This window comes from Protopterus annectens, chromosome 17.part0 (assembly GCF_019279795.1).
Source record: "Protopterus annectens isolate FY-2018-M chromosome 17.part0, PAN1.0, whole genome shotgun sequence".
NCBI lineage: Eukaryota > Metazoa > Chordata > Ceratodontiformes > Protopteridae > Protopterus > Protopterus annectens.
The window spans coordinates 827,805,759-827,833,310 of NC_056751.1; the positions used below are offsets into that span (position 1 = coordinate 827,805,759).

General features: G+C 47.2%; 1 protein-coding gene across 1 annotated transcript in view; it reads right to left on the bottom strand.

Annotated features, from left to right (window-relative positions):
- Nucleotides 1-27,552, bottom strand: part of IPO7 (importin 7) — a 2,167,557-nt gene that overhangs the window by 1,152,985 nt on the left and 987,020 nt on the right. Inside the window, exon 11 of the mRNA XM_044059282.1 lies at nucleotides 5,111-5,210. Within this exon, the coding sequence (XP_043915217.1) occupies nucleotides 5,111-5,210 (100 nt within the window). The remainder of the gene's footprint in view (nucleotides 1-5,110; nucleotides 5,211-27,552) is intronic.

The window sequence follows — 27,552 nt, forward strand, 5'->3', positions numbered from 1 at the left end:
GCAAGTGGCACTCAAAAGGTTGCCACGTGCCCTGGACTGTCCTGCCCTGATAATGCCCCCACCCGATCAGGGAGGCGTCCGTTGTCACCGTGGCGACTTGGGGGGGGATGAAGGGTCTGCCCTGGAGAACTTGAGGCGATGAGATCCACCAAGACAGGTGATTCTTGCATGACTGAGATAGTAGGATGATGTGAGACATCGGGAGCTGTTGGAAGGACCACTGAGTAAACAGCATCCACTGGAGGATCCGCATGTGAAAACGAGCTAAGGGGAGAAGTGTAATAGTAGCTGCCATGAGTCCTGATACCTTCAAGACTACCCTGGCTTTGACCTTGTTGCACTGAAGTAGAAGGTAAACTTGTTTCCGGATATCTAACACTCTTTGCTCTGTAAGTCTGGCGGAAAGATTGACTATGTCTAAGGTGGCGCCTATAAAGGTAAGATTGACAAGGCAGATTTTTCGAAATTTATTGAAATGCCTAGAGCTTGGCAAGTTTGGATGGTGAAGTCTCTGGATAGAAGCAGTTGATGTCTGGTGGTGGCGGTAAGGAGCCAGTCGTCCAAATATGGAAACACCTGGAATCCTTGACGTCTCAAGTGAGCCACGACCACTGCCATGCATTTGGTAAACACTCGGGGGGCTGTAGTGAGACCAAAGGGCAGGGCTCTGAACTGGTAGTGACTGGCTCCCAGCCTGAAAAGGAGAAACAACCTGGAGCGTCTGTGCATTTTGATATGGTAGTACGCATCCTGAAGGTCTATCGAGCACATCCAATTGTCCTGACCCAAGAAGGGAAGAATGGACTGTAGAGTGACCATCTGGAATTTTGTTTTTTGATATAATTGTTTAACTTGCTGAGATCCAGTATTGGTCTCCATCCCCTGCTTTTTTTTGGTACCAAAAAGAATTTGGAGTAGATTCCGGATCCTTGCTGGTCTGCTGGGACTGGTTGGATAGCTCTTTTTGACAGCAGCTTTGATATTTCTAATGCTGCTTGTTCCCTTAGACTGGGTGGAACGTCTGGAAGGGATCCGTTGGGTTGGGTTGGGATGGGATGTGAATAAAGGGAATTTTGTAACCCGCGGATATGATAGACTGTACCCATTTGTCTTGAGTGAGGGAAAGCCAGGCTTTTGGGTACAGTGATAATCTTCCCCCGACTGCCTCCGAAGGTGGACAGCCAGGCAGCTCCTCAGGGATGCTGAAAGGGTTTATCAGAGAAAGTTTCTCTGCTACCCTGGTTTTGCGGACCACCTCTGCCTCTAGGGCGGCGTCTATTGTTATTCCCCCCTCTGCCTCTAGAGGGGAATCGACCTTGTGAGTCAGATGAGACTCCCAGTGGTTTGCGGAACCACATTTTTCCTCCTTTCTGACCTTTTGGATAAGGTCTAGAGGGGGTAGAAAAATGGACTCCCACGGCAGAGAGAGTCTTACCTTCCTGCTCGCACCTAGTCAATGTATTCTTCACCTGAGGTCCAAACAATGTTGAGCCATCAAAGGGGGAATTGAAGGACGCCTTGAAAGGGTCCGCAAAATTGCAAAGCCGCATCCAGGCGTGACATCGTAAAGCTACACCTGTGCCTGCGGCCCTACTCACCCCATCAGCCGCATGAGATAAGCCGCATGGAGGAGTTGACAATCGAATTCAGGGTTGCCAACTGGGAGTTCATTTTGTCTTGGAAGCCCTCAGCTGTTGGATCTTGCATGGCCTCACCCATATCCTTGAGCAAATCTCTCTGGAGACGGGTGAAGTGACACAAGTAGTTCAGGGACCGCATTGAAAAGGTCGCTAATGAAAACATCCACTTACCGTACCTGTCCATGGTCCTAGACTCCTTATTAGGAGGATGGACAGGTACCGAAGGATCGGCTAACTCCTTAGTGGCTGCGGCCACCACCATGGCATCAACAGAGACACCTTTAGATAGAAACTTTCTCTTTAGGGGCAGTAATAAATTGACGGCCTCCTTGGGGTAGGTTCCACTGAATCAGGGGACGTCCAAGCCTTCCTTGTCACCACTTCCATAAGGGGGACAAAGGGAGGGGACACCCAGGAGGTGGAAGGGCGAGAGCCAAACGCCCCAAGGTAAACCAACTTGTCCTCTGAAGGGTTAAGGGCGGGCCAGTTCCCCCGCTGTTTCAGGATTTCAAGGATGTCAGCAAAAGAGACATCCTCAGAGGGGGACAGAGGGGAACCTTCAGATTCCTCCAAGTCGGTGTCAGAGGTGATAGACTCAGGGGAGTCAATGTGCTTCCTCTTGCACCGTCTCTTCCGAGGAGGTTCTCCTACCGGATCAGGAGAGGCCTCGGAAGAGGAGGATATTCCCAATGGGGAAACCTGAGGAGCTGGCTCTCTATGGTCTGATAAAAGGGGGTGGGTAGAAACCACCACAGGCACTAAAGAGGGAGGAGCTGACGGAGCCGACTGTGGGGTAGACACTGGGTCTAGCACGCTCAGCATGACCTCGAAGGCGCCCCTATCAGCCAAGGCCGGAGGTCCCCGCTCCGAGGAGCCAAGGACCCCCCCCCCCCCGGCACCAACAGGGACGGCTCAGAGGCCGATGTCGGAGCCGAACTCACCAGCGCAGACGGCCGAGAGGGAGAACGGGTCGGACAAGGGTCTGATGCCACTCGCCCCCTCGGAGCAGAGGGAAGCTCGGTGCCGAGATCCCTCCAAGGAGGAAATCGGAGCAGACGACGGAGTGGAAAGGGAAAGTATCTGCTCCGAAACACCGACAGCCACGGCTCCGATGAGCCCCGGCTCCGAACTCAAAGGAGTCGGAGGAGGAATAAAATCAGGGATGGGAATAGCCGCTGACTATTTAGGGCTATGCAGCATTTGGGCCAGTGCCTCGGACTTGAGAAGTCTACTCACCACCCTTTGTAAGTCATGGTCGGACAGCCTGGAGGACAGAGAGGAATGAGACCCATGGCTCCGCTCTGACAGAAGAGGGGATCCTGGAGCAGAGTGGATGGAGCCGATGGAAGGGGACCTAGACCTCTTCTTTGAAGGTGGCTCCGATAAGCCTATCAGAGCCAACTGAGTCTTGACAACCTCGGCTCCGGCTGGAGCAGAGGTAACAGTATGAGACTTCGAAACATCGGCTCCAGCCGGAGCCGATGTCGAAGCAGCTTTAATGCTTCCAGGAGACTGCTCTGAAGCTGGAGTCGACGGCCTGAAAGTCTAAGAAGGCTTCCCCGACTCAGACTGGGTCGGGGGGCCTTCAGGCTTTAACAAGCCTCGAAGTATTAGCTTGTTTTTGTGTTCCTGCAGGACTCTAGGGCTGAATGCATGGCAAACAGCACATGAGTCCTGCAGGTGCAAAGGTCCCAGCCAATAGACACAAGAAGTGTGACAGTCTGTCAGAGACATTTTCTGACAGCATGAATCACACTTCTTGAAGCCTGAGACCTTGGAGTCTTTAGACATACTGAATGGCTGTATGAAAAAAACACAAACACAACACACAGACACACCCTTTAAACAAATAAAAATCCAGTCACACTGAAAGGATAGGGGAAAAAAGAGGGAGTGGGCCGAAGGCCTAAAAGTTAAGGGGATAAAACGGGAATTCTAACACAAGGGGGACCCGATTTAAACTAAAGGGATACTCTGTATAAAAACTAAACTAAATAAAAAAATAAGAGTAGAATTTGAAGTTTTTAAACAAGAAAACTTACTAACCTGCCAGAGCCGGTAGAAGAAGCACCTCGTCAGCTAAGCGGCAAACGAGATCTGGGTAGTTACCTCCTAGCATTGTGGGATATAGGGGAGCCTCGAGCCGGTGGAATTAGCTCTCGAGCTTTAGTATTGGCAGAGTCGGAGCCGAGGATCGGCTCCAAACCCATCCAGCAAGAATGAAGGCGAGATTGACAACTTAACATAGAGTTGTAAGCTTCATAAGTCCCAAGGTCCCCCAAAAGGATCAGGGCCACTAAAATCAACATCCCCTACCAGGATACAGTTGGCGGGCAGGATAACTCCAGCTCACATAAACCTGTGCAAGAGAAAGGTGTTCTGATGAACAACCACATGAGCTGTATTCTCATGAGATGAAGCTCGAGTGGTGTATTTGCCAATGGAGACACTAGTGCTAGCTCAACAGTATGCGATCCTGCAGCTTCATCCAGTGATCACACAACTCAACCATTTGCCTGCTAAATGCATTAAAGCCCTGGTATAAGAGCACCAGTATCCTCCCCATCCACACAACTCGAAACTGATGAGCCAGTGGAAGGAAATAATGGGATATGGTCTTTGTCCAGAACTGCATGCAACCTGTGGATTCCTCTGAGTTGCTTTGCAGGACAAGGCAATCTGGCTGGAGGATAGGCGGTCGTGCACCTAGACACAAAGATGCAACCCCCTACCCAAAGAAGCAGCTAGGGGGGGTCCTCTCAACAGAGGAAGACAGGAAAGAAAACATCCCCCACATTCTAGGAAATAACCACAAAGCTTAAAACTAAACTATTGTAATAGGTCTTAAAAAAGGCCGACCCCTCCAATTTTCAGGTCTTCAGACAGCACTCTGACAGAGATTTGGGGTTACACACAGGACCATCCCATCAACTGCAGTACTAAACTTTACCACTCTTTCTAAAATGCAGATTAGCGGTTTCATCCTCTAACAGCTACTGGTGGACAAATAGATGGCACATGTGGAAGTGTATCACAATGTGCTACTCACCCAGGAAATGCAAACAAATGCCGATATGCATCCTATTTTATATCAAACAATGACTCTTCAAACTTAGTTACCCTAAATCTGGCACAAACCGCAAGCTTAAATGACAAGCATATTTTCTTGCTATAAATTGACAAAGAAAAAAACTTGAATGGGGCTAACAACCCTCAAAAAGAAAAAGGGACACAGGAAACCAACGTGTGATGTTTCATCTAAAAACTAAGCTCAATGTTACCTGCAGTCACAGCCGGAACAGGTAAGCACAGATGGCACGGACACTGTTGCCCAACAACCCTAGCCAGCCATCTGTCCAAGCAATTATGCAATACAAATACATAACCATCACAGAAAGTGTGATACATGGAACTGACTAATCCTAAAAATCACTAAACCAAAAAACTACTGAACTACAATCCTTTCATACCAAATTTCATACGTATGTACTCATATGGATCTTCCTGCCAGAGTTCTTCATCAGCATCTGTATAACACATCAGAGGGAAGATGACATCCCGGACAATCCCCTACAGAGAACAAAAATATGTTAATTCATGCTAAAAAATTACATTCTAACGACATGTAATCACACGAGATTTCGTACAAAAATTTCCTACAGACATGTCATTCACTTCCAATCCCAGACAACCCTTTCTATGGAGTGTACAAAATGATCAAAAAGCATGTTAGAAAATATAACTGTGTACACTTAACATAAATGTAGATGTTAGAGTGTATTCACTGTTGCAGTAATCACACTTCGGTTATATACCTGCAGGTAGCCCTCAGTCAGCCCGAATACCAGAGACTTAGTATTTCTGCATGGGTTGCTGTTGCTCCAGGAAGGTAGTCAGGGGCATAAAAACAGGCAGCCGGCGCCATTACGTCAGCTTATCTTGCCCCAAATGTCAGGAGCCCCCAATAGGGAGCCAAGTTATGGTGGGAGAAAACACCACCAGTAAAAACACCAATACCCCTGAAAAGGGGGGAGGGTAGTAAAAGGCATAGAGTATAGAGAAAAAACAGGGGGCTAGAGGGAGGAAAACCCGGACTGCAACAGTGAACACACTCAGACATCTACATTTATGGTAAATGTACGCAACTGTGCTATGTTCTTCGTGTTTCACTGTTGCAGTTGTCACACTTGGGTAGATTCCTAAAGCTGAAGGGTGGAGGCAGTCAGAAGAGTTGGTGCTGGCTAGAATGCCTTGCAGAACTGCTGTCGCAAAACCTGCTCTGGATTTGGAAAAGATAGCAAGTGGTAATGCTTGGTGAAGGTGTGAACAGAACTCCTGGAAGCAGCTTCCAGGATGTCCCTGGTAGGGAAAACCCTGATAAATGCTGTAGAGGTAGAAGTTACCCTAGTGGAGTGTGTTCTGACCCCGAGGGGTTGGTTTCCAATGGTGCTTGTAGCAGAAATGGATGCAATGTGCTACCCATTTGGAAACAGTTTGCTATGAAATGGCCTTGCCCTCTGCCCCCGTTACAAAGCTTACTAGTAACTGGTCAGATTTTCTAAAAAGCTTAGTCCCATCAAGGTAGAATATGTGCTGTGTGCATGTCCAAGGAGTGCAGGATCCTTTCCCCTTTATTTTGAGGATTAGGGAAAAAGGTAGGCAAGTGGCTGGATTGATTGAGAGCCACACTGGACACTACTTTAGGCACAAAAGAAGTGTTTGTCCTGAGGGAAACCCTGTCCACATGGAAAATAATTAAGGGTTCTAGAGAGTCATAAGTGCTTGTAGCACAGACACTCTTCTACCTGAAGTGATGGCCAGAAGCAAGGCTGTTTTCCAAGAGAGGAAGTTTAGCTCTGCTGACGCTGCAGGATCAAAAGAGGTAGCGTGAGCTTTTCTAGTACAAAGTCAGGTCCCAAGCAGGGGTGGGTGCTCTCCTTGGCGGCCTTAAGTTTTTGCCCCACTCAGGAACTGCTTGATAAGAGAGTGAGAGAAGTGAAGTGGCTCAGTGTTGTAATGAGCCGAAATGGCAGAGGCATGGATCTTAATGGAAGAGAAGGATAGTCCTCTGAAGTAGATCTGCTAAGTAATCCGGGATTGGGGGCAGGGTTGTGTCCTCACTTTTAGACTGAATCCAGGAGCAGTACCTTTTACATTTACCATAGCATTTCCTTGTACTGGGTCTTCTGGCTGCAAGGCTAACATCCAGCACCTGCTTGCTTACGCTGGTTGCTGGGGGAGAATTCAAGCAATAAGCCAGGCTGCAAGATTGAGGGGGTTTGCAGTTGCGGATGCAAGATCTGTCCCCTCTGCTTAGAGAGAAGGCTTGGGTTCTGGGGTAGGTGTCAGAGTGGCAGCAGTGACTAGCTTCGCAGGAGTGGGTATGAGTCTTGGCGTGTCCAGTCTGGGGCAATCAGAATTGTTCTTGGTCTGTCCTGTCTTATCTTGAGCAATACTCTTGAGAGGGGCAGAAAGGGAAAGGCATAGATTAAGATATTTACCCACTGGAAGGCTAGGGCATCAACTTTACAGGCCCTTCTCTAAGGTGTCCTGGTGCAGAATCTGATGAGCTAGTGATTGCAGGGGCGAGGCAGAGAAGAATCCATCTCTGGGGGCCCCATTTCTAAATCAGAAGGTTGAAGGTTCTGGGTTCTAGTCACTCGTGTGGGTCTAGGAGATTTCTGCTTACATCGTCTGCCAGTGACCTGTCTCCTTGGCAGGAATTGAGCTTGCAGATAGACCTGCATGTCAAAGGCGGTTTTCCACAGGGCCATGGCTAGCTTGCAGAGTGGGTAAGAGTGGGTTCCCCCCTGCTTATTGATGTACCACAAAGTACAGTTGTGTACACTTACCATAAAAGTAGATATTTGGGTGTATTCACTGTTGCAATCACATTTGGGTTATCTGCTTGCAGTAGCCCTCAGCCGGCCTGATTATCAAGTCTCGGGTCCTGTGTCGGTTGCCTTCTCATCTTCCATGATGACAGGTAGTCAGGGGTATAAAGCATGCAGCAGATGCCATTATATCAGTTTTTCTTGCCCCAGACGTCAGGTGACCCCGAATGGGAAGGAATTACATACAAGGTTACACCTACAACAAAAAAGCAAACACCAAAAAGCTTTAAGCATACTGAACAAGAATAGATACATAGTCAATAGAATTCAGGGGGGCTGGAGGAAGGGTAACCAGGACTGCAACAGTAAATACACTCAAACGTTTACATTTATGATAGTGTACACAACGGTACTATGCTCTTCATGTTTCACTGTTGCAGTCATCCCATTTGGGTAGATTACCACAGCTAAGGAAGGGAGGAGCAGATTAGATAGCATTAGGACCAGCTATAAGGCCCTGCAAAACTACAGTGGCAAAGCCAGCTCTGGATTTAGAGAAAATTGGCAAATTATCATACTTGGTGAAAGTAAGTCAAGAACTCCAGGTAGCAGCTTCTAGGAAGTCCCTGGTAGGGACACCTCTGAGAAAGGCTGTGGAGGTAGATGCAGCACTAGTTGAATGTGGTCTTATCCCCTGTGGGGTAGGGTTTTCCATGGTGCGTATAGCAGAAATGAATGCACTGGCCTATCCATTTAGAAATGGTTTGCTTTGAAATGGCCTTCCCCTCTGCCCCTGCAGCATATGTAACCAGCAGCTGTTCAGATTTCCTGAGAGGTTTAGTACTGTCCAAGTAAAATCTAAGTTGACTGTGCACATCTGAGTGCAGAATACGTTCCCCTTTGTACTGTGGATTAGAAAAGATAGTCGGCAAATGAAAGGCCTGTTTAAGAGCCAAACTGGATACCACCTTGGGCACGAAGGGGGGATTGGTCCTGAGGCACACCCTTTCCGCATGAAAGATGGAGAGGCTCCACTGCCGTAAGGGCCTGTAATTTAGACACCCTACCTGCTGAAGTGATGGCTAAAAGGAAGGCTGTTTTCCAAGAAAGGAATTTCAGCTCTGCATGTGCAGCTGGCTCAAAATGAGGTTGGGTGAGTTTTTCCAATACAAAGTTAAGGTCCCAGGCTGGAGTTGGGGCTCTCCTGGGTGGACTTAATTTTCTGGCCCCTCTGAGGAACTGCTTGAGCAGTGGATGAGAAGAGGGGTGGTTCTGTGTTGTAACGAGCTGAAATGGCTGAGGCGTGAATTTTGATGGAGGAAAAGGAAAGGTCCTTGTGAAGCACCTCAGCTTATTAAAGATTCTGAGGTAAAAGGGGTGCTACTGTGCCCATCCCGAGTTTGGTCCCAGGAACACAATCTTTTTCATTTAGCATATGATTTTCTTGTACTATGCCTGCTTGCCTCCTGACATTCAACACTTGTTTACTGAGGGATGGCAACAGAGAGATCAGGTAATTTTGCCAGGCTGCCTGGATCAGGGTTTGAAACAGAGGGTGCAGAATCTGGCCCTCCTGCTGGGACAGCAAGGTCAGGGTCTGAAGCAGCTGCCATGCTGCCAGCAGAAACACTGTGCAAGAGGGGGTGCCAGTGTTGGCGTGGCCAGTCTACTGCAACCAGAATCGTCCTTGGTTTGTCCTGTTTGATGTATAGTAGTAATTTGGAGAAGAGAGGCAGGGGAGGAAAGGCATAAACTGATGTTTTTTTCCAGATGAAGGCCAGGGCATCCACTTTCCAAGCTTGTTTTTGGGGAGACCTTGTGCAGAAATTGTCCAATTGGGAGTTCTGGGGGGAGACCAACAGGTCTATTTCTGGGTCCCCATTTGTTTATCAACATGTTGAATGTCTTTGGTTCCAGTTCCCACTCGTGTGGGTCCATGCGATTTCTACTTCGTTCGTCGCGTTCCTGGCAGGTATTGAACCTATTGGTGCACTTGGTAGCTCAAGGCTCTGTTCCACAGAGCCATGGCTAGTCTACAGAGAAGGTATGAGTGGGTTCCCCCCTGCTTGTTTACGTACCACATTACAGTGGTGTTGTCCGTCTTTACCATTAATAGTCCTGGAAGAATGTGGTCCTAGAAGGCTGTCAGACCATTCTGTACAGCTAACATTTCTTTTTGATTAATCTGCAGGTGCATTTGACTTGGGTTCCATTTGCCATGAATGCACTTACCTGCCAAGTGAGCCCCCCATGCATAGTCTGATGTGCCCGTTAGTGTGAGGGCAGCAGGGTGTAGAGTGAATGGCAATCCCTTGTTTTGGTGGCAGGCCTCTGCCCACCAAAGGAACTCTATCTGTAGGCAAGGTGTGATAGGAATGATTGCTTCTAGATCCTAAGAATATCGATACCACTGTAGTTTCCTCATATGCAGTCTTGCACATGGAATTGGGAGAATGAAGGCCATGAACCCAAAGGCTTGCAGTATTGGTCTCGCAGATAGTAGGGTCTTTGTAGCAATTAGTTTGAAGTAGGCTGTCAAATGGATCATGCAATCCCAAATAAAAAAAAGACGCAATCCTCCAAAGGCAGACGTCCTGTCTGGTGGACCCCAGCCATAAACTATACAATAGAAGGAGGAAGCTACTACATGGAGCAAAATCCCAAAAAGGGAAGGCATCTCTGATCAGTATTAGCAAAAAACTATGGGCACTCAAAATCGTCTACGGCCAGCTTCGAGAGAAAAATTGTACAGGACACTAAGGATAATCACAAGGCTTTCTTTAGTTATGTTAGGAACCTGGGTGGGAATTCCCAAATATGCTCAGAATTAGTCCAAAATGACGAAAAATACATCAAACCCACAGACAATGCCAACATCCTAGATGACAGGTTCAGCGCAACCCCCCCCCCCACCAAAAGGGCAAATATCTATCCCAGCAGAGTGCTGCCCCCCTGACATCTCAGATGGTCAGGTAAGAGCTGCCCTCTCCAAAGCAAAAAACACAGCATCAATGGGACCAGACGGTGTCCCGGGCTGCGTCCTACATGAACTCCAAGAAGAGCTAAACCCAAACATAAAACTACTGTTCAATCTCAGCCTTACTACAGGATATGTACCCAAAGAGTGGCGTACAGCAACAGTGGTCCCTTTCCACAAAGGTGGTGCCTCAACGGATCCTGGAAACTATCGCCCCATAAGCCTGACTAGCTTGGTCTGCAAAGCTATGGAAAGGATCATCATGGACCTCATAAATAAAGATATTGGGGACCTACAGACACTGGATCCTACCCAGTTCAGCTTTAAGGGCAGATCCTGCCTCTTAAACCTGGTTGATTTCGACACAGTCACCAAGGCCATTGACGAGGGGAAGGTGGTCCACACAGCCTACCTGGACCTCGCAAAAGCCTTCGATACAATACCCCACTCGGGCATTATAGATGAGCTCAGCAGCTTAAATATAAACCCCTATGTCACTAGATGGGCTGCAAACTGGCTCAAGGACAGAACACACATGGCTAGAATTGCTGGAGCCATGTCAGACACTAAACCAGTTACAAGTGGCGTCCCACAAGGCTCAGTCCTGGGACCTCTCTTGTTCGGTATATATTTCTTGGAGATACAGGCCAACATGGAAGGACTGTGGCTGACCAAGTTCGCAGATGATTGCAAACTGGGTGCCATAATAGACTCTCCAGCCGACACAAGCATCCTCCAAAAGGGCCTCATAGAAACAGACAACTGGTGCCAGAGCCATGGCCTCAAGCTAAATGCCAAAAAGTGTATAGTCATCCCCTTTGGCAAAAACAAAGTGCCCATAAATTACCACATAGGTGGTAATCCATTAAGTACAGAAGTAATTAGGGACCTGGGGACCCAAGTTGATAGCAATCTCTCATTTGACAACCACGTGGCCAAAGTGGTTAGAAAAACATTTTATATAGCCCACCTAATCATGAAGGATTCACATCTAGATCAGGGAGGTCATCGTGCTTCTTTACTCATCCCTCATCAGGCCCATAATTGAGTACAATGCCCCTTTTGGGATGTACCTTACCAGACACCTGCAGCAACTGGAAAGACCCCAAAGTACCTCACCAAGAGGATCAAAGGGCTCAAACAGATGCCATATGCTGCCCGGTTAAAGAAACTCCAGCTCTACTCAGTGGCATACCGCCTGCTCAGAGGCGATCTGTGCCGGACGTATAAAGCCATGTCCAACCCGGAATTAATGGACATGCTGCACCTCAGAAAATCCAAATCCCATCGAGCTACGCGCTCAAGAGACTTGAACCTCAGCACTGAAATAAATAGGACATGCTGGAGGAACAGATTCATAACTCAGAGGCTCCCTTCACTCTGGAATAAAATCCCAGTCCAGGTTAGGCAGAGTCCCTCATGGACTCTCTTCAAGAGGAATCTTGTTGAGTGGATGGGAGATAGTAGGTTTACCCCGGGTATTACTTCTATGTCACTGCTGGACAGAGGCACAGTATACTAACCTTGAAAAAGCCAAACACACTCTGGCTAGGCTTATAAATGCCCTAGGGCAGATAGCCTAGTATGAACCTATGTAATGAACTTGTTTCTCTGCAGTGAGGAAAGCAATCTGAGAAGTTGTGTTCAAGCTTGCTCCCAGGAATAAAATTTGTTGACAGGGTACAAGATGCGATTTCTTTTCGTTTATGGTGTACCTCAGAGAAGTTAGCAATTTTTGTACAAACGCCAGATGATTCAATAGTTATGTCCTGGCTTTCTGCCTGAATTAGACAATTGTCCACGTATGGGTACATTTGAATATTTCTTTGCCTGCAGAATGCAATGACTGGAGCTAGGCACTTTGTGAATATCCTGGGCGCAGTAGATAACCCAAAGGGCAGTGCAGAGAACTGATAGTGCATGGAGCCTGCTCTGAAGCCAAGGTATCTTGTGCAAGATTCCCTGACTGGGGTGTGCAGGTATGCTTTCTTTAAATCTAGTGTTGCCAGCCAGGCATCTTTGCCTAGCATAGGAAACAACTGAAGAGTCAGCATCTTGAATTTTGGAATCCCCAAAAAGGTGTTTAGAGAAGACAGGTCCAGGACAGTACGCCATGAATTGTCTTTTCTGGGGACCAGGAAAAGTCGAGTAAAAACCTTGTCCCTTTTCCTCTTCTGATACCAACTGAATAGCCCCTATGCTTCAGAGTACTTGCCTTTGGGCCTCTGCCCACTGATTTGGAGGTAGGTCCGGCCAACCTTTTGGAGTTGGTAACGAGTGGAAGTGAAATCTGTATCCCTAGGACACTATTTAAAATCCATTTGTCCTGGGTAATGAGTCTGCAGTTCTTAGCATGAAGAGCAATCTTTCCCCCAAAGAGGCAGACAGTTGAGAAGTGAAAAGAAGTCAGTGAGACAGTTTACCATGGGGGGAGTTTATTACTCCCAGATTTGTAAGTGCAGCCCCCCCACTACTTAATCCTGTGCGTCCCCTGGGACTGAAGCCTGGGTGCTCTGCTGAATATGGGTTTGGACTGAAGGTCTAAAAGAGGCAGGAAAGAACCAATTCTTAGAAGGCCAAAGCCTACTAAATTCTTGGAGGTTGTACTTGTAAAAAAATCTAACAGTTTGCATATATATGGCTTTTTCCTCCATCTTTTTAAGAACTTCTGCCTTTTTGCCAAACAGGCAGTCCTGACTTAAGGGAGCATCCAGTAATTTTGCTTTAACATGATCTGGCAAAGACTGCTCCTTAAGCCAAGCATGCCTTCGAAGTACAGACCCAGTTACAGCAGCCCTGCAAGATGCCTCTAGTGAATCAAAACCACATTGCAACGTAGGTTTAACAACTTGTTCAGCAGAATGCATTAAATCCTGTAAATATTTATTTTCAGCACAATCCGGAATCATTTTCTGTTCAAGCAATCCAAAATTATGCTGATACTTTAACATATGAAACTGGCAGTTAAAGGCACTAATAGCCACAGTTGCAGAAGTATATACCGTCTTACCCCATCTATCCAGCGCCCTGGAGTCTCTATCAGAGGGGGATAAGATTTTTAGCAGTAGTATCTTTAATGCCCTTGGGTCCCTGTGAAATGGTTTCAGGATCCCCAGTAGGATTTTTGAAAAGTAACTTGAGAGAGTCAGGAACCCTGTAATATCCATCAGGTTTTCTTGGAACAGGAGGTATATTCAGGGGCCAAGCTAGATTCAGAAAAGACATCAAAACAATGTGCAGTACAGGAGGTAGAGCTAAAGCCCTGTGCTGGGGCAGGAGTAGGAAATCCCTAAGCCTCTTAAGAATCGCAGAAATCTGGACTTTCCCAACAAAAATGCTCCCTGAGTGTATGCAAGGTTTCACCAAAAGAGAAATTCTGTGTGTGTGTGTGTGTGTGTGTGTGTGTGGGGTTTGCAGAGGGAATAGAGTCCTCAGCATCAGAATCCTCATAGGTAGGCAAGGGTAAATCCTGGTAATCAGAGGAAACAAGAAGTTATGTACTCACCATAACATTAGATGTATGTAGTCCATCTCGCCTCACATTCTTACCCGTGGTTCGGAGCCGAATATCAGCTCCGACTGCCTGTTTTACTAGCTCAAAGGTCTGATTGGCTGGGCTAAGAGGGTATCCCATGGTACACTGCTCCATATCCCCAGATCTAGTTTGCTGCTAACATAATTACTTCATACACACCTCGCATCCATACAAACAAACTATTCAAAGGGACTCTGCAGGAGACAACCTCACTTCCAAATCCTCCAGGCAGGGGGAAGGCGGGAGGGTAAGTAAGAATGTGAGGCGAGATTGACTACATACATCGAATGTTATGGTGAGTACATAACTTCTTGATGTTATGTAGTCCTATCTCGCCTACATTCTTACCCCTGGGACAGCGTCAATATCACCTACATCCTGGGTGGCTCATAGGAAAATACTCCTGAGAACTGTGGAGCCAAATGAAGACATGCCCATGGAAACCACGTCCAATTTGTAAGGAGAAACAAAGGTGTGAGGAGAAGCTCAAGTGGCTGCAGCACATATATCATCCATTGACAATCTAGCTTGATAGGCTGTGGATGTGGAGACCACTCTTGTGGAATGGGCTTTTACTGGAAAAGGCAAATTTTTACCTGCTGTCTGATAGATGGAGATACAGCTAGCTATCCATCTAGAGAGCGTGACCTTGGATACCAGAGAACCAAACTGGTTTTCCAAAAAGGAGACTAAGAGTTGGTCAGATTTCCGGACATCTTTTGTCCAGTGTAGATAGAAGTGTAACTGTCTATGTACAGCCAATTGGTGAAATCTGAATTCTGCTTTGTTAGAAAAGTTGGGGAAGACCGGCAGCTCAATAGACTGATTCATATTAGACAGAAGCCACTTTGGGAAGGAATGATGGGTTTGGTCTAAGAGACCCTATCTTTATGGAAGATCAAATATGGGGGTTTGATGGAGAGGGCTTGAATTTCAGAGACCCGCCTCGCTGAAGTGACTGCTGTTAAAAATGCTGTTTTCAGTGTTAAAAATTTTAACTCACAGGTAGCTGCAGGCTCGAATGGTGGAACAGTGAGGGCTTGATGAACAAAATTGAGGTCCCAGGGCATGACAGGTTGGGATACTGGAGGACGAAGTAATAGAGTATCTTTAAGGAATGCTTTACATAGTCTGTGTGCCATAAGGCCAGGTTCACTGGCCAAGTGGAAGTTTGATATAGCCGCCAGCTGAAATTTGATGGTGGCTGATGCAGACCCTTGATAGAACAAGCATAGACAAACTCCAGAATCGAATCAATTGGAGCCGTGTAGGGATCAATGCCTCTAGAATAATCCCAGATAGAGAACCTTTTCCATTTGCTAGAGTAGATTTTTCTAGTGGATGGTTTATGCGGACGATAATATATGGACAACTTCTGGTGAAAAATTGTGACGTCTGACTAACGATGGAAGTGGAGTAGCCAGGCTGTCAAACGGAGTGTCCTCAGAGATGGGTGGAATTGTCCCGACGTGTCAGTAAATCTGGAAGAGGTTCCAGAATCCAAGGAGTGTCCACAATGTAAGGTTGCAGGAAAGGGAACCATACCCGACGAGGCCAGTGTGGGGCAATCAGAATCATTCTGCTTCCCAATGATGGGGTTTTCTGAATCACCCTTGAGAGAAGGGGAAACGGAGGGGAAAGCATAAAGCAGACCGGAGGGCCAATTGTGAGCCAGAGCGTCCCTGGGTGATTCCCCCGGTGGGATCAGCAAGAAGTAGTTGCTGCATTTCTTACTGAGAGGGTTGGGCAAAATGGTCGCAGCAAGGCAGACCCCATCTGCTGAAGATTCGCTCTGCAACCAGGCGATTCAGGGACCACTCGTAGGGCATAAGAATCGCCCTGCTTAGCTTGTCCGCCATTACATTGGTCTTTGCCACCAGAAACCACTGGGAAGCTATTGCTCAATGCCACACGCGCATGGCCTCTCTGCATAGTGAGTAAGATCGGGTTCCCCCTTGTTTGTTGCGATACCACACTACTGACATGTTGTCTGAGTGTATCGCAGTAGTCCCTAGAGGAAGGACTTCTTGAAGTACCTGCAATGCAAGAAGCACTGCTCTCATCTCCAGGACGTTTATGTGAAAATGTATCTTGTGCTCCTGCCACGTGCCTTGGACCATCCGGCTGAGATAATGCCCCCCCCCCCCAATCTGGGAGGCGTCCGTGGTCACCGTGGCAACAGGTATGGGTGGAGCAAAGGGCTTTCCCCCGTTCAAGTTGTTGGTGCACAGCCACCAATTGAGGTCCTGCTTGCATCTGTCCGATTAAGATGGGATAGCGGAAGTCTTTGGAGAGACCATTGGACAAAGAGGAGCCATTGAAGAAGTCTCATGTGTAATCTCGCTAGAGGGATCAACATGATAGTCACCGCCATGGTACCTAGGAGTTGTAGAATCAGTCTTGCCTTCGCATGTCTCAGGGGCATCAGCGTATTTGTTGTTGCAACCCTGTGATCCTTTCTTGTGGTAAATGGTGTCCAACTCTGCTCCTATAAAGGTGACACACTAAGGGCAATAAGGCAGATTTTTTCCAGTTTATTGTGATGCCTAATCGGTGACAGACTGATGGTAGCGTCCCTGGTCTGAATTAGTTGATGCCTGGTGGGGGCGGTAAGGAGCCAATCGTCCAGGTACGGAAACACCTGGAATCCTTGACGTCTCAAGTGAGCCGTCACCACTGCCATACACTTGGTGAACACCCTGGAGGCTGTGGTGAGACCAAAGGGCAGGGCTCGAAACTGGAAGTGACTGGCTCCCAGTCCAAAGCGTGAGTGACACCTGGATGCCCTGTCCATTTTGACATGGTAGTAAGCATCCTTGAGGTCGATGGAGCACATCCATACTTCCTCTCCCAACAATGGGAGAATCGATTGTAGAGTGACCATACAGAATTTGGACTTGTGTACGTAATTGAATTGACTGAGATCTAGTATGGGTCTCGGGTCCCCTGTTCTTTTCGGCACCAAAAAGAATCTTAAGTCCCTAATCCGATTTGGTCTGAGGGGACTGGTTGGATGGCTCCTTTTTCTAGCAGCTGAGATATCTCTGAGGCTGCTTGATCCCTTTGACTGGGTGGAACGTCCGGGATTTTTCTTATTGGAGGGGGTACTGAAGAGAATGGAATGAGGTAACCTCCGGAAATTATCCTCAATACCCATCGGACCTGGGTAATGTTTTCCCAGGCTTCCAGATGCAAGGAAATTCAACCCCCGACTGGCTCCGGAGAAGCAGTCTGGCACACCCTCAGGAATGAGAGTATGGGGAGCCACGGAAGGAGTCACGGTCTCCGGAATTGCGGGGGCCCCCTCTGCCTCTGGGGCGATGTCTCCCTGAATAACCTCCCCTCCCCCTGGAGGGGGGGGGTTCACCTTGTGCGGCAGGTAAACTTTGTGATTTCTTGAACCACACCCCCCCCCCCTCCCTGGGCCTTGGGATAAGACCTAGACGGAAGGGAAAAACAGACCCCTTCGGCAGACAGGGTCTTTTCCTCTTGCTCGCACCTGATGAAGGTGTCTTTCACTTTGGTCCCAAACAAGGAGGAACCATCAAATGGGGCATCACTGAAGGAAGACTTGAAGGCCTCCGCGAAGTGACACAGGCGCAGCCAGGCTTGCCATCTAAGGGCGACCCCTGAGCTGGCCGCCCTACTCGCTCCCTTGGCTGCATATGAAATGAGTCGCATGGATGAGTTTGCGATGGAGTTGAGGGTAGAAGCCTGCACGTTAACTGTCTGAGCCACCGCCTCAGGTATGTTACCCGCAAGATATCTCCCAGCTCTTTGAGATCTCTCTGGAGCAGAGTGAAATGAGACAATTCAGCGACCGTAAAGTGAAGGTTGCTGAAGACAGGGTACGCTTCCCGTACCAGTCCATAGTCCTAGACTCGGTTAGGAGGATGGACCGACAAGGAAGAAACTGCAGCTTCCTTCTGGGTGGCTGCCGCCGCCACCATCATGGCATCTACAGGGACTCCCTTTGACAAACGCTTTTTCCCTGAGGGGCGGAGAGAAATTTGTTGGGACGCCTAGGTACGGGCTCCCCAGAATCATGGTTTTCCCACACCCTTCGACAAATAAGGTCAAGAAGTTCATCGAAGGGTGGAGACACCCAGGAGGCGGAGGGTTGAGCACCAAAAGCTTTAAGGAATACTGACTCCTCCTCAGAAGGAGTTTTGGAAGGCCAGTCTCCTCTGTTTCAGTATCTCCAGGATATCGGAGAAGGAAACAGAATAAGACTTGGGGGGGCCTTTCAATTCCTCGAGGTCAGTATCGGAAGTGAGAGACTCGTCCTGGGAGTCCATGTGCTTCCTCTTGCACAATTTCTTTCTGGGAGGTTCCTCAGGCACTGGCTCAGAGACCTTCAGAAAGTGGGGGACCGCTCGTGGGGGTGTCCTTAGGGCCTGGAGCTCTACTGTCCAAGGATAGGTGAGTGTCAGAAGCTCTCGCCGGGGTGGTAGGGGACGGAATGACCGACCCGGGCGATGTAGCTGACAATCTGGTCAGCGTGCTCCACATGGCCTCGAAGGCAGCCCCCCCCCCCAGTCTGAGGACCGACCTCCAAGGCCACGACCAGGGTCGCCCGAGCTGAGGCACCAAGTGGGAGACTCTGAACAGAAAGATGTCCTGAAGTATCCCCTTCGGGCCCGACCGAGGAGACCAGAGTCTCGAACCCCGTGGACGGAACAGACATGATCGGAGCAGAGGTCGGCGCCAATATACCCAAGGGAGGTATCTGATCCGGCGCAGGAACTTCACTGAGTGGAACATACCGGCTCCGACGACAAAGATGTGCTCGGAGGAGGAATCATCGAAAGTCATAGGAACTGGGTCGGAGCCGAACACTATTTGGCCAACACCGGCGACTGCAGTAGCCTCTGCACTACCCTATCAACATCCAAATCAGAAAGCCTGGAGGATTTGGAGGAGATGGATGGAGATTGGGATCTCTTATCTGGTGAACCATGCCTCACACTAGGCGACCGGCTCCGAATGGGTTCGAGAATAATCGGAGCGGATGCCAATTCACTTAACACAGATACCTCCCTGTAGCCTTGAGGACAGTGGAGCCGAGGAAGCAGAGTCAAAAACAGTAATCTTCTCTGGAGGCTCTGAAGATGCAGATGGAGCCGGAGACCTTTTCTTGGACTTGAGGCTTTAGATTTCGACTGAGAACTGGAAGCCGAATCTATAGCTTCCTCAGACGGTTTAAGCAGTCCCTTTAAAATCAATTTGTTTTTCTACAATTGGAGCACCCTAGGACTGAACGCGTGGCAAAAGTTACATGACTCCTGTAAATGGATGGCTCCAAGGTAGTAGACAAACACAAGTGTCCATCTGTGATGGACATTTTATATCCGCATTTGGAACATTTTATAAAGCCAGAAGGCTTATGTTCCTTCTGATCCTTAGACATGATCTAACTCTAAAGAACAGTTAACAAAACTTTTCCAAAACGGGTGGGAAAGCCTACAAAAGTACACTAGCAAACAGTACTACACAGACTCAGCGAACCACTAAATAAACGATTAGCTACAAATAGGACACCACTGCAAGAACCTCCAACTAAAACGGTTCTTAGGATAACAGAGAACAAACACAGAAAAAAACTAGGGGAGGACTAGGTCCTCTAACTAAAATGGGCCTAGACCATGGGAACAGTTAGGGATACCACAAAACACCAAGAAAACACAATCACAGCAACAGCAGCAAGATATTGCTATTAAAATAGCTTTTGGGTATAAAGTAACCAATTTCCAGAAATATGTCAAAATAAGGTACTTAGCCACAGCCAAGCAAGACCACATCAAAGATCTACAAGCAGCAAACGAGATCTGGAGATATGGAGCAGTGTACCATGGGATACCCTCTTATCCCAGCCAGACTTCTGAGCTAGTAAAGTAGGCAGAGTCTGAGCAGATATTCGGCTCCGAACTACGGGTAAGAATGTAGGCGAGATAGGACTACATAACATCAGAAATTTCAGAATACTTGTCAGAAGTATAAGCAAACTCAGTCCTAGGACTCTTAGAAAAGGGAAGGTTGGCTTCCCCTGATTAAAGTAATAAGGTCTTCAGCCATTCTTGTTTTTATTAGGCATAGAGGTCTGACCATGAGGTCTGGGCACCAGTTTTCTCGGCATGGCTAGAGTTTTAGGCCTTGAAGAAGATGGCATCAGTTTAATATGCAAGTCAGTAGGCCTGAATACACCTTCAGAAGCTGCTGCCTCCACAGCAGCTCCAGACCCATCCAAGGAAGAGACATCTGCAGGTTCCACAGTTGAAGCATCTCGCGGCATACCAGACTCCGAATAGGTCTCAGTAGAGGCCTGAGAATCAAGTATCTGGTATCAGGGGCTGTGAAAGCACCTCACAGAGTACTGGCGAACTAGCATCTAGCTTAGAAGCATCGTCTGCAATTTTAGACATAGGCAGCCTGTCTCTATCTTTGCATTTTTTCGGAATGTCTCTAGTTGGATGGCTTACCAAAGACATATCAAGATAAATGAACAGAGCACAAAAATATTTAGAAGCGAAAATATACAGACGGATAGTTCGCGGTTTAAATAAGGCACAAAACAGACAGGGAGGTACGTCGTGGTCAGGGCATAGGCAAGGAATACAGTAAGAATGAAAATATTTATGAGGTATTTGCTTTCCACAAGAAATGCAATTATTTACTTTTACTGGCATCTGTTTAGAGCAAGAAAAAAAGTTTAATCAACTGAGTACTTGGCTATTAGTTGAAGACTTGGGTTCTGAAACTCGAAAATTTCAGGAGTCAGCCGACCGGCACTTGCAAACTGCTTCTGCTTCGGGCACCGCATGGCAAGAAAGACTTATGTAGTGGCATCTTTTATACCACTGATGACCTGACTTCACGGAAGAGACAGCAACTGACGCAAGACCCAAGACTTTGTTAATCAGGCCAACTGAGGGCTACTGCAAGCAGATAACCCAAATGTGAGGACTGCAACAGTAAAACATGAAGTAAGTTGTGTACACTTACCATAAATGTAGATTTTAAGAGTGCATTTCACTATTGCAGTAATTACATTTGGGTAATCTGCTTGCAGGTTGCTCTCAGTCGGCCTGATTAACAAAGTCTTGGGTCCTGCGTCGGTTACTGTCCCTTCCATGATGTCAGGTTGTCAGGGGTATAAAACATGCAGCCGATGTCATTACATCAGTTTTTTTTGCCCCAAATGTCAGGTGCCCCCCTAATGGGAAGCAAACAAAAACAAAGGTATACCTCCAACAAAAAAGCTAATATACCAAAAAAGGCTTTTAAGCATAGTAAAGGAAAGTAGAGGTATAGCCAAAAAGAAGTTCGGGGGCAAGAGGAAGGGTAACCAGGACTGCTACAGTGAATACACTCGAACATCTACATTTATGGTAAGTGTACACAACTGTTCATGTTTCACTGTTGCTATCATTACATTTGGGTAGATTCCCAAATCTATGGTTGGTAGGAGTTTAGATGGCATTAGGGCCAGCTTTCAGGCCCTGCAAGACTGCAGTGGTAAAGCCAGCTCTGGATTTACAGAAAATTGGCAAATGATAATGCTTGGTGAAAGTATGTACAGAACTCCAGGTAGCAGTTTCTAGTATGTCCCTGGTAGGAACACCTCTGAGAAAGGCTGTAAAAGTAGATGCAGCCTTGGTGGAGTGAGGTCTGATCCCCTGGGGGATATGTTTTCCATGGTGCTTATAGCAGAAATGAATGCAATGGCTTATCCATTTAGAAATGGTTTTGAAATAGCCTTTCCCTCTGCCCCTGCAGCAAATGCAACCAGCAGTTCAAATTTTCTTTGAGGTTTAGTCCTGTCCAAGTAGAATCCAAGTTGTCTGTGCACATCCAAGGAATGCAGTATCCATTCACCTTTGTTCTGTGGATTGGGAAAGAAGGTTGGCAAATGAATGGACTGATTAAGAGCCACACTGGATACCACCTTGGGCATGAAGGATGGATTGGTGCAGAGTGACACCCTGTCCGCATGAAAGATTATGGAAGGCTCCACTGCCATAAGGGCCTGTAATTCAGATACCCTTCTAGCTGAAGTGATTGGTAAAAGGAAATTTGTTTTACAAGAAAGAAATTTTAAGTCTGCAGTAGCAGCTGGCTCAAAAAGAGGTAGATTGAGTTTCTCCAATACAAAGTTAAGGTCCCATGCTGGAGTTAAAGCTCTCCTGGGTGGTCTCAAATTTTTGGACCCTCTGAGGAACTGCTTGAGCAGTGGAGGAGAGAAGAGGGGAGGTTCTGTGTTATAATGAGATGAAATGGCAGAGGCATGGATTTTAATGGAGGAAAGAGACAGGCCCTTGTGAAACATCTAAGTATTGTAAAATCTGAGGTAAAATGGGTGCTGCTGTGCTCATCCCTTGAGATTGATTCCAGGCACAGAATATTTTCCATTTTTCAGCATAAGATTTTCTAGTACCAGGCCTCCTTGCCTCTAAGATGACATCCATCACAGGTTTGCTGAGGGATGGTAAGGGAGAGTTTAAGTAATTAGCCAAGCTGCAAGGTTCAGTGTGAGAAGCTGAGGGTGCAGAATCTGGTTCTCCTGCTCAGACAGCAGGGAAGGAGTCTGAAGCAGGTGCCATGGAGATAACCGTGACACTGCGCAGGAAGGGGTACCAGTGTTGGCGCTACCAGTCTGGAGCAATCAAAATCATCCTTGGTTTGTCCTGTTGGACTTTCAGTAGTACTTTGGAGAGCAGAGGCAGCAGGGGGAAGGCATTGACAGATAGGTTTTTCCAGCTGAAAGACAAAGCATCAACTTTCCAGGCTTGTGTGGAGTCCCTGCAGAAAATTTGTCCAATTGGTAGTTCTGGGGGGAGGCAAACAGGTCTATATTTGGGCTCCCCCATTCGCTTGTCAAAATGTTGAAAATCCACAGCAGCTCCGGACCCATCCAAGGTAAACACATCCGCGGGTTCCATAGTTGAAGCATCTCACGGCATACCGGGCTCCGAATGGGTCTCAGTAGAGGCCTGCAAATCAGTAGTGGGTATCAAGGCCAGCAAAACACCTCAATGAGTACCGGCGAACTGGCGACTGGCTTAGAAGCGTTGTCAGCAGCTTTGGGACCTTTGCGGTCTATCTTTATCTTTGCGTTTTTTCAGCATGTCTGAAGTTGGATGGCTTACCAAAGCCATATCTGGATATTGAACAGAGTACCAAAATATTTAGAAGCTTAAATATACAGACGACGAAAAGTTTTTTCCTTAAATAAGGCACAAAACAGACAGCGAGGTACGTCGCGGTCAGGGCCTAGGCAAGGAATACAGTACAAATGAAAATCTTTGAGGTATTTGCTTTCCACAAGAAATACAATTATTGACTTTTACTGACAGGTTTAGAGCAAGAAAAAGTTTTCCCAATGGGGTACTTGGCTGTAGTTGAGGACTATGGTTCTGAAACTCGAAAACGAAAATTTCAAGAGTCGGCCGATCGGCACTTGCGAACTGCTTCGGGCACCACACGGTAAGAAAGACGGATGTAATGGCGTCGGCTGCATGCTTTATACCCCTAATTACCAGACATCATGGAAGATGAGACAGCAACAGACGCAGGACTCAAGACTTTGATAATCAGGCCGACTAAGGGCTACTGAAAGCAGATAACCCAAATGTGATGACTGCAACCGTGAAACACAAAGAACATCTGTGGTGTTGTCTGTTATTAGCAGGTGTCCTGGAGAGGGAAAGGATCTGAAAGCTGTCGAGTGTGCTGCACAGCTAGCATCTTCCTGGCTGATGTGCAGATTCATTTGATTTTGGCTCCAGTGGCCCTGAATTCATTTGCCATCCATTTGCGCCCCCCAGGGATAGTCTGATGCATCGGTGGTTAGGGTCTGGGTGGCATGGGGTTGGGTAAAGGACAGTGTTGAGGTTGCATGCTGCTGCCCACCAAAGGAACTCTGTCCTTAGACAGGGTATTATGGAAATTACCATTTCCAGGTCCTGAGAATGATGGCACCAAGGACTATTTAAGTACCATTGAAGTTTCCTCACATGCAGTCTGGCATATGGAATTAGTAGAATGCATGAAGCCATGAACCCTGTGGCTTGCAGGATTTTTCTTGTGGATAGCTGGGTTCCAGTGGCCTTGTTTTTCTGGAGTGAGGAATGCCATCTGGGATGCTGTGTCCAAACTTGCTCCCAGGAATACAATCTTTTGAATGGGGACTAATTTTGACGACTTTTCATTGATGGTGTATCTCAGGGAGATTAGTTTTTGTTTGTTTTTTTTTACAAATGTCAGGTGCTGCAAAGTACAGTTGTGTACCTACCATAAATGTAGATGTTAGAGTGTACTCACTGTTGCAGTCATTACACTTGGGTTATCCTGCCGGCATGCTATCCACAGTCGGCCTGAATTCCAAAGTCCTGGTCCAGGGTCGGTTGCTGTAACCTCTTCCCTGACGTCAGTGCGCAAGGGGTATACAAGATGCAGCAGACACCATTTTCTTCAGTTTTTCTTGCCCCAGATGTCAGGTGCCCCCAAGAAGGTAGGCAATACATATTGCTTATAAAAACATACAGTAAAATAAAAACAATACCTTCATCTACAAGCAAATACACCACATAGGTTGTATAGGATAGAGAAGTATAGATAAGTCCCAGCAAGGAAAGGAGGATGGAGGGTGGGTAACCTGGACTGCAACAGTGAATACACTCTAACATCTACATTTATGGTAGGTACACAACTGTACTATGTTCGTGTTTCACTGTTGCAGTCCTTACACTTGGATTGAATCCCAAAGCTGAGGTAGGGCGGCTGGGTCTAAATAGGATTAGGAGTGGCTATGAGGCCCTGCAGAGCTGCAGTGGCAAAGCCTGCACTGGATTTAGAGTAAAGAGGTAAGTGGTAATGCTTGGTAAAAGTGTGCACTGAACTCCAAGTTGCAGCCTCCAAAATTTCCTTGGTTGGTACTCCTCTGAGAAAGGCTGCTGAAGTGGCTGCTGCCCTGGTAGAATGTAGCCTAATATTCTTAGGCACTGACTGGCCATGCTGCGCATAGCAGAAACAAATAGTGTCTTATCCATTTTGAAATAGTCTGCTTTGAGATGGCCTTTCCTTGTGATATGCAGCATATGCTACAAACAGTTGCTCAGTTTTTCTGAAAGCTTTTGTTTTGTCCAAGTAGAAGCGTAGCTGCCTGTGTATGTCCAAAGAGTGCAGAAGTCTCTCCCCTTTATTCTGGGGATTTGCATAAAATGTTGGCAAATGAATGGTTTGGTTAAGAGCCACACTGGATACTACCTATGGCATAAAGGTTGGGTTTGTCCTTAGAAAAACCCTGTCCGGATGAAAAATGATAAAAGGTTCCACTGTTATTAATGCCTGTAATTCTGAGACTTCTTGCTGAAGTTATTGCTAGGAGCAGAGCAGTTTTCCATAAGAATTTTATATCAGCTGTATTGGCTGGCTCAAAAGGAGGCAGTGTGAGCTTTTCTAAGACAAAGTTGAGGTCCCATGTAGGTATCTGTGCTCTCCCTGGGGGTCTTAGGTTTTTTGCCCCTCTGAGGTACTGTCTTAGCAGTGGATGAGAGAAAATAGGAGGTTCTGTATTGTTGCATCTTCCGGCTTTTCCCGGTTAAGGGTCGCCACAGCGGAATTCCGGTACGCTAATGACTGGTAGTGGATTTTTATGTGCTGAGTTACCAGCCCTGACGCACAACCTTCAACGAAGGTACGCCCATTCACGCATGTCTCCACGCAGAAGACGCTCTAGCTGAGAATTGAACCGGACAACGTCTTGCTGTGAGGCGACAACGCTGCCACAGCACCACCACCGCAGGCTTATGAGCTGAAATGGCAGAGGCATGGATCTTAATTGATAAGAAGGATAGGCCTTTGTCCAGCATCTCAGTTAGGTATTGTAAAATCTGAGGAATATTTGGAACAAGTGGTTCAAGTCCTTGTGCCTGGTTCCAAGCACAGAATCTCTTCCATTTTTCTGCATAAAATTTCCTGGTGCTGGGCCTCCTGGCTTCCAAAATGACACACATAACAGCTTTAAAAAAGAGGTGTGTTCTGACTGGCTATATCTGCCATGCAGCCAGATTTAAGGTTCTGGGTTGGCTGTGCAGGATCTGATTGTTTTGTTGAGTCAGAAGATGAAGAATTTGAGGTAAAGTCCAGGCTGGGCCTTGAGACGAGTTCTTTAGGATTGGGTACCAGTGCTGGCATGGCTAGTCTGGGGCAATCAATCATTTTTGGCTTCTCTTGTCCGACTTTTAGGAGCACCTTGGGAAGGAGAGGCAGTGGTGGAAAGGCATAAACTGTTAGGGTTTTCCAGCTGAATGATAGAGCATCCACTTTCCATGCTTGTGAGTGATAAGTCCTTGTGCAGAATATCTGTAGTTGGCAGTTGTGAGGGGAGGCAAAAAGATCTATGTCTGGGCATCCCCATTTCCTTGTTATCATGCTGAAGACCTGTGGATTTAGTTTCCACTCGTGAGGGTCCATGAGGTTTCTGCTTAGTTCGCCTGCCAGAGTATTTTTCTTTCCTGGCAGGAATTGTGCCTGCAAATGTACTTGATAGGTCAGTGCTGTGTTCCACAAAGTCATGGCTTGCCTGCAGAGGGGGTAGGAATATGTGCCCCCTTGCTCGTTTATGTACCACATAACTGTAGTACTGTCCCGTCTTTATTAATAGTTGTCCTGGATGTAGTAGATCCTTGAAGGCTGTCAGGGCATTCTGTACAGCTAGCATCTTTTTTTCATTGATGTGAAGACGCATTTGGTCCGCAGGCCACATGCCCCGAATACATTTTCCTGCCATGTGTGCCCCCCAGGCATAATCCGATGCATCTGTTAGTGTCTGCCTGGCTGCAGGTAAAGTGAAAGGCTGTCCCTTGTTGTGGTGACAGGCCAGTGCCCACCATCAAAACTCCTGTTGTAGGCAGGGAATAAGTTATTGCTTCCAGGCTGTGGCAATCTCGAGTCCAAACACTTTTTAGATACCACTGTGGCTTCCTCATATGCAGTCTTGCATATGGAATTAGCAGGATACAGGATGCCATGAAGCCCAAAGCTTGCAGAATTTTTCTTGCAGGTAGCTGGGTCTTTGTTGCCATCATTTGAAAGTAATGAGTCAGTTGCCTTTGCTTGTCTGGCATGAGAAGCCATCTGGGCAGTTGTATTTAAGCTTGTACCCAGGAATATTATCTCTCGAGGGGGCACTAGTTTTGATTTATTTTCGTTTACTGTGTACACAAGGCAAATTAGTAATCTGTTAACAAACGCTAGATGCTTTAGTAGAATGTCCTTGCTCTCTGCTTGAATAAGGCAGTCGTCCACGTAGGGATATATTTGAATTCCTTTTTGTCTGCAAAATGCAATTACTGGTGCCAGGCATTTTCTGAAGACCCTGGGGCACAGTAGATAAGCAAAAGGGCGGTGCAGAGAATTGGTAATGCATTGAGCCAGCTATGAATCTGAGGCATCTTCTGCAAGATTGACTGATTGGGACATGCAGGTATTCCTCTGAGCTCCAAAGTAACTAGCCAAGCCTTCTTGCCCAGCATGGGTAGGGCTGGGCAGAAGTTGCTGCAGTGT